The sequence below is a fragment of the Dendropsophus ebraccatus genome, chromosome 8 (genome assembly GCF_027789765.1).
Source record: "Dendropsophus ebraccatus isolate aDenEbr1 chromosome 8, aDenEbr1.pat, whole genome shotgun sequence".
NCBI classification, from domain to species: Eukaryota; Metazoa; Chordata; class Amphibia; order Anura; family Hylidae; genus Dendropsophus; species Dendropsophus ebraccatus.
The window spans coordinates 85834547-85845944 of record NC_091461.1 but is presented as its reverse complement, the minus strand read 5'-3'; the positions used below and the strand labels follow the sequence as shown (position 1 = coordinate 85845944).

The following is an 11398-nucleotide window of genomic DNA, read 5'->3' as shown; positions in this document are numbered from 1 at the left end:
CTGTGTGGGAGAACTAACAGATTAATTTGCCAACATTTAAAACAACATACAATAGACAGTCACATTGTGTGTGTGTGTGTGTGTGTGTGTGTGTGTGTGTGTGTGTGTGTGTGTGTGTGTGTGTGTGTGTGTGTGTGTGTGTGTGTGTGTGTGTGTGTGTGTGTGTGTGTGTATATATATATATATATATATATATATATATATATATATATATATATATATATATATATATATATATATATATATATATATATATATATATATATATATATATATATATATATATATATATATATATATATATGTAGTGGAAACCGCCTCCCCATTTTGTTTTCACATGTCCATTCTATAATTTTCAGGTCATGAAAGTAAAATGGGTTGTCAGTAAAACGGGAAAAAAAATCTTTTATTCTTGGGTACTGTGGCTGTGCACCAGATGCAAAGTTCAGCAGAATTCCGGTTTGAGCCTCCAGACACCAGCACCATCACTCTTTCTATGAAAGGTGCACAACTTGCGCAGCAGTTCTCGGAAGACACAGGACTGCGAAGGAGACAGTTTATGCTCAAACTCCTGAAGAAGTTCTTGTGTGGTCGCTTCTCCATCTTGCCGTGCTTGGAATGCTACAAAATTTCTCATATCCGCTAGCAACTCATCATGCTCTGTGGGGTCTGCTGTCAGAGGTCCACCTCCTGTCTCACTGTCTTCTCTTTGAGGAAGGAGTAAATGATTTCTTGATTTCATACGAGCAAGTAAACTAGATGAAGAGAGAGCAGCACTACTGTCGGAGGCTCTTGTTTCTCCACTGAAGTGTGAGGAGGCAGCTGTCTTGTGTTCATCTTGTTTAATGATCTTTACATCCTGAAAAAAAAATTATAAAGTGCTGAAAATCCAAAATAAACAGCGTAGAGCCAAGGATAATGGTAGGGATGAGAGTAAACTGTACAAAGCAGAGACGGGAAGACGGGAGGGGGAGTTGTAGTCATGGAATTATGTGCAGTGAGTAGGATGAAAATCACACACACAGAGCAATATACTGAGGGTAGATAGAGCAGATCAAACACAGGGACAGAGCATACACCATCAGCAGCAACGTAAAGGACCACTAGATTTACAAAACATAGATTTACATTTTGGAAGCACAGACAGATATATGAGGTATACCAAGTGTCTCCTTGACAGGTATCCAACAGTGTCAACAGTTTGTAACCTGAACTGCAGCCGACATATTTTCTATTTTTAAGAATTTCTAGTGATTTTTCTTCTACCTTCCCAATTTTTATGTACTTTGAAAACTGAGATTTCAGGAATATTTTAGCCTGGCCACTAAGCCTAAAAATATGACACTATGTGTCATATTTTGTGTGTCATTCATAGTTTAGCTGGCTTGATTAGTGTTTACTATGGATGAAAAGCTACTGAATAAACTTTTTCAGCATTTTAAAAAACACTAAAGCACCTTTTGGTTAAAAAAAAAAAAAAAAAAAAAAAAAAAAAAAAAGGTCAATGAGAACGCATAGCATCCAAGAGGCATAAATGACCATACTATGCCAAACTAAGAAGGGTGAAGCATGACCCTTCACCCTTCTTAATTGTTACTGAATTATCAGCAAGGGTATAATTGATTATTCACATTATGGTTGGTGTACCTCAGCTACACCAGTGATTGCTTATTTTTATGTTAAACATATTTAAGAAATGTTGGTGATGTTTTTCAAATTTTCAGTTTTTTTTTGTTTATATTACAAAATAATTTAAGCTGATATTTCCTGTTGTGTCTGTGATGAGACACTGCTGTAAAGTGATCTGTACAAAATTGCAGCAACATGTGACACCAGTAGATGGAGGAAACATAGCAGCTCCCTGTGGAATGACCTCTTCAAAGGTCACAGAGAAAGCTCAGTAAGGTTTCACATTTATCTAAAGGGGATAGAGTCTGTCTCTTGTTGTCTATGCTCATGAGGCTTGCTGTAAAGCATGTCACTAAATGCTGTTGAAAACAGCCCTGGTAATATGGTTGCCCCATAACAATGAGCAAAGAGTGAAATAAATAAAAAAATTAAGAGTCACAAAACAGAAACAGGTTAGAATTAAAAAAAAAAATATATATTCACAGAATAACATACATTACAAAAGTTGTATAACTTTGTAATGTGTGTTATGTCTGTGAATCGCCCCCTTCCCGTGTCCCACCACCCCCGCACGTGTACCCAGAAGTGTTGGTGCATTATACATTACCTGATCCGTGTTGCGCATGTCCGCCATCTTGTGCCAAACGTCATCTTCGGACGGACGGACGAATCGCTGCCGCAGTCCCCCCTCTGCCGCGTCATAACTGTACTCAGCCGTGATTGGCTGAGCACAGTTATGCTCAGCCAATCGCGGCTGAGCGGCTGATGATGCGGCAGAGGGGGGACAGCGGCAGCGATTCGGCCGTCTGTCCGAAGATGAAGTTTGGCACAAGATGGCGGACATGCGCGACACAGATCAGGTAATGTATAATGCATCAACACTTCCGGGTACACGGGCAGGGGTGGTGGGACACGGGAAGGGGGCGATTCACAGACATAACATACATTACAAAGTTGTATAACTTTGTAATGTGTGTTATTCTGTGAATAATTTCTTAGCGCCGCACTACCCCTTTAAGTAACTCAGCAATGAACCTATGATCCTAGCTTTCAAAAACTTGGAAATGTTTCATCTGCTGATAGATTGCTTTTAATCCAAAAAAATGCTGAACCAGTTAGCTGCAATTCACGTTCAAAATGGCTGACATTGTTAGCTAGCTTTTAGGTAAAGGAGACACATGGTACCCTTCATATATCTGTCTGTGCTTTTATAATGCTAAATATTCTATATAACAAAGAGTCAAATAGCTTTTTCCCCACTTTTGAAGTGCAGTCTGTAACACTCCCTCCACTGAGAGAATCAGCTTCCTGGTGTCAAGCAGGGAGGGGGAGAGAGGAAGCAGTCCAGCTTGTAGTAAATGAGGAGTTTGGGAAAGCCTCTGACTCTTCAGACCAGAGAATAAAAGCATTTTTCTGGAAGCACAGACAGATATATGAAAGGTACCATGTGTCTCCTTGACCTAATAGCTATGTAACAGTGTAAGCAGTCTGAAACATGAATTGCAGATGACAAATTCCCTTTAATGGACATGTGTCTTGCTTCGCAAAGGTAAATACAACCTATACAAACACAGTTTCCATAGTCAATAGTAGGAATTTCCAGCCAGCTTGTATAATCTGAGTGATTTTACCTTTTAAGATATTTATTGCTTAGATAACATAAGAAATTTAATTTTCCAGGTTCTATTGATTTCCTCAAAACTCAAAAAAATCTTTTACAGTTTGACAATCGACATGCACATATATTACCGCACTGGTGGCAGCTGGGAGAGTTTTTTCTTGTGCATGGAAATGTTGTACGCTATTGTCGCCTTACTGCTACAGAAGTATGTTAGTAATGTTAGCATATACTGTTATTGGTATAAAATCAATAGCAACAGCCTATCCTTAAACAGCTACGATGGTGTTTTCCCATAATAAATTCCAGTTACATGACGGATAATTACAGTCAGTGTCCATTCATGTGAAAGGATGCAATCACTAGAGTGCAATTAAAAACACATGTAGCAGGCTTCATTGAGATCAATTAGATGCAAATCTTGGAAAAAGAAAAAAAAAAAAAAAGATTCCTGGGAGACGGCAATTACTTCCCAGCACTGTGATCTCTCCTGGGCAGGCTTCAAGCACAGAGATCACTGTCAGTTTGACTTTGAAGCAATTTGGGCTGTCACATTAGTGTTCTTGATCCTTGCTCTGTGTGGGGAAGCTTGCCCAGCAGAGATCACAGCGCCGGGAAGAGGTCCTTCTATAATGGTCTCTGAACACCTTTCCTCTAATCTCCTTCTGTTTCAACAGTAAACAGAACATGATCTCATATATATTTCAGTACGGGCTGCAGAGAAACAATAACTATGTAACTGCATAGAACACATGTCAGCACCGATAAAGGGGCTGCTAAAGGTTAATTTCCAAGCAGCGAGATGTTATAGGATTTCTATAACTAAGCCACTTTACCTTGCACTTGTCCTGTGGGATCTTGGTTTCGGGTACATCTCCACGATGTAACAGAGGGTTCTTTTTCTGACCAAACCGTCTATGGGGGAAATTTATAGTTATATTTTCTTATAGGAAGGAAAAAAATATTGTACAAAAGAAAAATCTAAAGGAACAGGTTGTAAGATAAAGATTTACATACATGAAACAAAAACAATGCAAATGAGATATCCGATAGAGATATTTTGCATTGTCTTAGCACCTTTATTAGTCACACTTGAAAATAAATTAACACACATAGCACCATCTACAGGTCATTAGTAGAAATTGCAGCAGTAAATTCTGGAGTATGTTTGGCCAGTGTTGCCAGGGTATTTAGTTACACTGAACCTACTACACATCAGAACCCTGGTCCTTGTGATTTAGACTGTCCTATTCCTCACAGATCAAGTTACATACAGCCTGACCACAGCAGGGTATGTGTGTTGTATTGCGCCACAAACATTGAGCGACACTATGAGGGGGGGCTGACATGTGACAGTCATCTGATTTGGATGCTGTAAAGTCACAGTGCATTTGCAATTGCTTTTTGGTATTAACGTTATTCAATTCAAGTCAATTTTTTTTTACAGCAACAAAGTTCCAGATGTTACAGTGGACTTGGTGTCACTTAGCAGATTAACCATTTTTTAGTCAGATTCAGTGTGTCAGAAGTATTCTCCATTGGCTTAATGTATATTCATTAACAACCTCATAATCCTTTCTACACTAATGTACAGATCTGTTCTAGAATTTCCTCTGAGTCTTCTACTTCTGGTGGCCTCCAATGTTTATATGCTGGAGCCACTGCTCAGGTGCTGGTGAATTGTACGGGGCCTGGAATCCCACTGATCAGATACTGGTGGCCAATCCTAAGGGTAGGACATCAATATGCTGTGACCGGAAACTTCCCTTTAAAGATGGTTTTCTGATTTAAACTTACTTGTCCACTATCCACAGGATAGGGGAAAAGTATGTGATTGGGGGGACCCCCAAAATCTCATACATGCCTCCTGGATAGAGGGCAAGTATGTGATTGTGGAGGTCACCCCAATATCATACGTCTCCACTATCCTGTGAATTAATGGACAAGTAAGTTTACATTGGAAAACCACTTTAAAGTTCAGACTGATGTTTTATGTTTTAAGGAGTGCTTTAATGCTATTCTATGTGACCTTACTCATACTAAAAGGACATTATTTATTTTACATGAGCGTTAAGAAAATAAATACAGTAATAATTCAAAAGCAGTATCCCCACTGTGTGACAAAAGCAACACATTTTAGTGCTCTGAAAACCTATACATTTAGAATACTGGGGTATTTTCACCAGACATTCCCTATTTCATAGGTGAAACTGTGGCAACAGCTTATCCTTCACTTTCCCGAGTAACAGCAGTTTTGTGAGTTCATGTTGTATATCATCATAATGGATTGTGATCTAGATCCACTACATGTTCCTATAGTAAGACCAGGGGCAATCTGAGCATGTTCAGTACATGGCCATTAAAATACATTTTTACTTTCTTAGACTGGTGAAGTTTCAAAGGGATATTCTCACATCAGAAAGTTATCCACGATCTACAGGATAGAAAATAATGTGAAGATCATTGTGGATTGCATAGGTTGGACTCCCCCACTGACCCACAAATTATGGTGGATAGGTGATAACTTGCTAAGAATGAATATACCTTTAAAATACTTTGAGCAAAGGGCTAAAAATGACATAAAACAAACAATAGTTTTCATTTTCAAAGCAAAAATAGGTGTATTTCCCAATGCACCCACCTTGTTCCCACACTGCTATTAGTCCCAGTCCACGTTGGGATTCCAGAAGAGGCAGCATGGCAACGTTGGCGAGAGACTTTTAAAACTCGCAGAGCCTCCTGGGCTACTCTACTAGCTTCATCTTCAACAAGTACATAGTCTGCATTAGATGCATCCATAATGACATCATGCTTCATTACACTGTGAACACCTAGGGAATACACATTTTGGTTAGGTCTGAGGTCAGAAAAAAAATGTGTCAACACTGCTTTACTTTTTATCATTTTTACGAACATAAAGTTGGATATGCCATCACTTTATGATAGTGGGAGTCTAACCTTTAGGACTTCTACTCACTCAAAGAAAGGGGTTGCAGGGTTGGTTCATGAATGCTTTCCGTTCCCAGTTTTAATTCACAGCAAGTTACTTGTAAGGGGCCATGCTGCAGTTTCCCTAGTGCTTAACTAGAGGTCAGAACCCCAACCAATAAAGTAATGGCATATCCTAGCTTATAAGGTTTATGAGATGAAAATGATCCTTGCATTACTAGGCCATGTTCAGACCTCGTAAGAGACTGGCTGTTTTGTGACCCTGCCGGGTTACGAAGCGGCCAGTCTCGCAAAAGATCATCTCGGCCGCTACTGCAGTACTGGCCAGATAATCTTTAGCGCCGCTGAATTCTTATGCGGGCGAATCAGTATGCTCACTCATTCAGAACTCTCCACTGCACACTGCCGCTCGCTCCATAGTGTGCACTGACAAGGTTTTCTGCGGTCACTATTTATTAAATAGCAGCTGCAGAAAACTGACATGTCAGTTTCTCACAGCGCCGATAGGGATCCCGGTAGGAGCGTAAACCATCCGGCCGGGATTCCATAGGTGGCAATGTAACGTATATTTTCGTAATAATCACGGCCGTTGTTGCAATCGGCAACAACGGATGTAATTTTACGAAAATATACGTAGTGTGTACATAGTCCTAGAATGTAAATAGCTACTTTACAAATTTTAAATAGAATATAAAACATGTATAAGGGCAACACCTACCAGATTTTTTCAACAGTTTCTCGAGGACATACTCATCACTAGTCTTCCTGTTCTCCTCTTGCTCCTCTTTCGCCTCCTTAGTTACAGGCTTTTTCTTGACTAGATGAGAAATCCTCTCTCCTTCATACTTGGCACCTTTCATCCTTTTTTTCTCTTTGTCCTGGTGTTTTGTTTTAGCTTTGTGTTTGTGATGTTGTACAGGTGAAGAAACTGAATGTTCACTTCCTCTGACAGCTCCACCGTTAGAATCTGGATTTCTACCTGAATGAGACTTGTCCAGCACTGTACCTAGCTCTGTGGTCTCTGCGCCATGAGACTGAGTCGTACTTCCAGATGGCGAGGATGTACATAACGCAGGCTGTTCACTTTTAATTGTATTCGAAGAACCCTCTTTAGAAATACCATTGACTTGTGTTGCCAGCTGTTTTTTAGGATACTTTGACAGCTTAACATCTGAACCAGTTCCTATAAAAAGAAACATATAGAACAAAATGATGAGACAATTGTATTCCATTTAAATGATTTAGAGGCAAGAATTGTTGTGTGTGTATATCACACTCAAAAAATATGCAAAATGTGTGCATTTTTTTAAGTATATTGCACAGACAAATCATATCAATGGCAGCAGCAGTTATGGGGGGAGAAGCAGCACAAAAGGGTGTGTCCCACAATTACAAGTTATCTCAAAAACTGTATCAGCATTTCAAATCAGAATGGAACGGTGGGATTGTGATGGAGACTTGAGTACCTGCAAAAATTGCACTGGTTTCTGTTCCTTGGTTTGCATCTGGACTGCTCAAGGTAAACAGCTCATATAGATCATTGGATTTGAAGAAGCGTCTCTGCTTTGGGTCTTTCAAAACTCGGTTGGTTAAGAACTGCTTAAAAATTTGCCTATGAGCCAAGAAGAAACGATGACACAAGGTAGTTACGTGAAGAACTAAATTTGAATGGACAATGTAATTTGAAAAAAACTTTTGACATGTAGAGTACCCATACCCCAACCAAGCTGTGAGATGTGGGCCCTAAGTGTGTTCTACTCCCTTTCTGTGCCACATGACTGAGACAAACTTCAAGAGCAAGATGGCTGTACAGAGGCATATACATGGCAGGCCTGGGGGCCTTCAAAAGGCCCCAGGCTGCCATTCATACCAAAAGTAAGCAAGTAATCTCCTCGCTAGACTGAAGTGATGAAAGCAATTCCGTTACATGCCAAGGTTATGATTTTACTGTGGCATGTAACAAATTAAACTAAGGCTCATTAGTGACTGCTAAAGCGCTATTGGTAGTCATTAAGGAGTTACATAGGCTATTGTTTTGATGCAGTTCTAAAAGTTTACCAGTAACTTTTTCTGCTCCACCTAAATGTTTCCACTACTTACACAGTGATGCTTCCTGAATTTAATCTACCTTACTTTGTCATCATCACCATCACCAGGTTTATAATGTTTTGTGACATAGCCCCCCTTGCTGTGATCTTCATGACTCTTTGCTACGGTTTGTTTTCTTCTAGCTAACAAAGTACCTTGCAAACACAGTACATCAATAACTCACTTCTCCACCCACATGCCAACTGTGGTACTGTAAAAAAACATCTAACAGTGCAAGTCTAAATTGTGCACAATCCCTGATCTCTGTTGAAGCCATACAGGCATGATAAAGAGGAAGGGGACATTCAAGTAGATGCTGTTCAGTAACTGGACAGAAAATTGCTCAAGATCCCTGAAATGATGAGTAAGAGAAATAGCTGCTCACCATTAAAAGGGGTTATTTAGAATTAGAAAAAGCAAAGCTACTTTCTTGCAAAAGCCCCACCACACCTGACCCCAGGTTTTGGGTGGAATCGCTTTTCAGCACCATTCACTTTAATGGAACTGAGCTGCAAAATTACACTCAAACTGAGGCCAGGTGAGGGTCTGTTTCTGAAAGAAAGCAGCTTTTTAAGCTTGAACAACCCCTTTTAGGGAACTTACGCACAGCTTTTTTTAAGAGAAACCAATTTATAGCATTTATAGCAGAAACCTATTTTAAAGTCAATACCTGTGGTAAATCTTTTCTTCTATAGTTCCTGCCGTGAGGAGCCTGTAAACAGTAACTTCTTTCTTTTGACCAATTCTCCACGCCCTCTCTCGTGCCTAAAAAGATATAATGGTATTATGGAAATTATTAAGTGTCTGACACTAAAGTGTTTCCCTTGTCATTGTGTGTGTGTGTGTGTATGTGTGTGTGTGTGTGTGGTGGGGGGAGGATGGCTGGGCATACTTACCTTTCTCGCTCCTTTACCACGTCTGTAGTTGCTGATTGGCTGACTGGCATGTTTCATGCTGTCCACTAAACAAAAAATGTGTGATGCAGCAGGGAGCAGAGCCCTATTGCAGATGAACAGCAAGGGACCAGGAAAGGTAAGTATGGCTTCCCAACCACCACCTGCTTCAGTGTAATTTTTAAAAGTGGGACAGAGTGGAAAACCCCTTTTAGCTATGAATCCAGTAAAATCCAATAAATCCAAACCTGAGTGTCTGTGCTGGGATTCCAGTCGGGATCGTAAATGACAACTCTATTGGCCCCTGTGAGATTGACACCAAGACCTCCAACTCTGGTAGTAAGAAGGAACACAAAGATCGAGGTGTCCTGTAACACACACAATCAGGCTGACAACAACAAAGCAAAAGCTAGCAATGGGAATCTGTATTCTGCAAGGCACAATCTTTCAACCTTTGCATGCATACAATATTATACAAACACTCACTCAAAGCCAGCTGAGGAAAAGAAAATATAGTCCACTACCTCATTGAACTGTGCAATAAGAGGCTGACGTGATGCAACAGTCGTAGTGCCATCCATCTTGAGGTATGTATAACCAATTCTCAAAACAAATGCTTCAAGGATCTGTAACATCTAATAGGTAGACATTTGAACACAATGAGAAAAATTGGAAATTATAAAGTCACTTTGGTCAGTATTTTTAGCCAAAACCAGAAGTGGCTCCAAAGCACAGAAGGTGGTGGAAAAGTTTCCATTATAGTTTTTTTCTCTGTGATGTTTTCTTTAACCCATGGATTTGCATAAATATACCGACCAAAATACTGTGTGTAAAATGAAAGGCATTGAAATCCCCCATATAGGATGCAGTTCAATTAAAAGTTCATTATAAGTTATAAACATGGATTAAACAATTAAAAGTAATGAGTCATAGTTAAAAACGTCCATGCTGTATGTGTAATCACAGGAAGAAGAAAAAAAAAAAAAAACAGGCTGAACCAGATGGACTTTTCTTTACTTTCTACTGGAGATTAAAGCAACTCGTGCACGCTTAAGATGTGTCCGAACCCAGAAGTCTTGGCATTTCATTACCAATGGCTGCAGTTGCTTGATGCAGCCCTAGGGCTGCCTAGAAAACATGGAAACAGCAATAGACTGTATCCATGTTTCCCAGGACTCCTTAGGGCTGCATCCAACTTCTTCAGCTGCCGATAATCAAATAGCAAGACTTTTGTGTTCAGATGGACTCAAACAAGTTGAGTTACACTCATCTCTACTTTCTACTGTTCTGAACATGTAACTGTTTAATGTGACTCCTGACTTTCTCACCTGCCGCGACTGAGTGAAAAGAAGGACTCTGTGTCCTTGGCGATGCCAGATCTTCAGAAGTGACTCCACAACAATCAATTTTCCTGACCGTTTCCAGTAACCAAACTGCTCTCCCTCTTCTAGATCCTCATCTTTGGTTCCCTTAAGAATTTTAGTTCCTCCTGTGAACAGATCTGGGTGATTGCAGATTTTTCTTAAAGCGATCAGACCTGGAAACACCTGTAGGAAACCAATTGTGAACCAACACAATCAACTATAGATTAACACAGCGTTCTTTGAACAAGTAAAATTCGTAGTACACACTGGGTAACTAGTAACAGCAGTAATGCACTGTGTAATGTATTAAGATGGTCTAATGAAAGGGGTGAAAATTGTAGAGGAACTACTCAGGTTTGCAACAATACATTATAACAACACTTTTAAGGTTAGGTTCACACGTATGTAATCTGTTGTGGATTTAATCAATATAAGTCTGTAGCGGAAAGGTGCACAGTTTAAAGGGAAACTCTAACCTGCTGTTATCCGCCCATAACGCACAGGACGATTAGAAAAAAGGTAATTTTCTTACCTTCATCCTTAGTGCCGTTTTAACTAAACCTTCACATTAATTAATATGTAAATTTGGCAGTCAGATGCAGTGGGGGTGAGACTACCACCCCCAGTGCACCCATCCGGCTCACCTCTCCGAAAATTCCTCTGAAGATGGACAAGAAAATCTTCTAACCTGCTATTAGTTTCCCTTTAAGTATGTGTAAACATGCCCCAAAGGTGCCATATTGCAGCTTTCAATTAAAAAAATATATATTTTTTTAATAAGGATACATAACTTTGACTAAAATATATTTACTTTGCAACTATATAATGTAAAAAAAAATACAATGTAAATGTTTTGT

The 11398-nt window shown here is 39.6% G+C and overlaps 1 protein-coding gene across 3 annotated transcripts in view; it reads right to left on the bottom strand.

Moving 5' to 3' along the window:
* Positions 1-392: 392 nt before the first annotated feature.
* ERCC6 (ERCC excision repair 6, chromatin remodeling factor) overlaps positions 393-11398 on the bottom strand; it is a 48232-nt gene continuing 37226 nt past the window's right edge. For all 3 annotated transcript variants that reach the window (XM_069980826.1, XM_069980824.1, XM_069980825.1), the window contains exons 13-21: positions 10506-10724; positions 9702-9812; positions 9426-9545; positions 8955-9049; positions 7663-7808; positions 6915-7379; positions 5889-6078; positions 4084-4162; positions 393-859 (exon numbers count right to left, since the gene is read on the bottom strand). In XM_069980826.1, the coding sequence (XP_069836927.1) occupies positions 446-859; positions 4084-4162; positions 5889-6078; positions 6915-7379; positions 7663-7808; positions 8955-9049; positions 9426-9545; positions 9702-9812; positions 10506-10724 (1839 nt within the window). In that variant the 3' untranslated portion in view covers positions 393-445. The remainder of the gene's footprint in view (positions 860-4083; positions 4163-5888; positions 6079-6914; positions 7380-7662; positions 7809-8954; positions 9050-9425; positions 9546-9701; positions 9813-10505; positions 10725-11398) is intronic.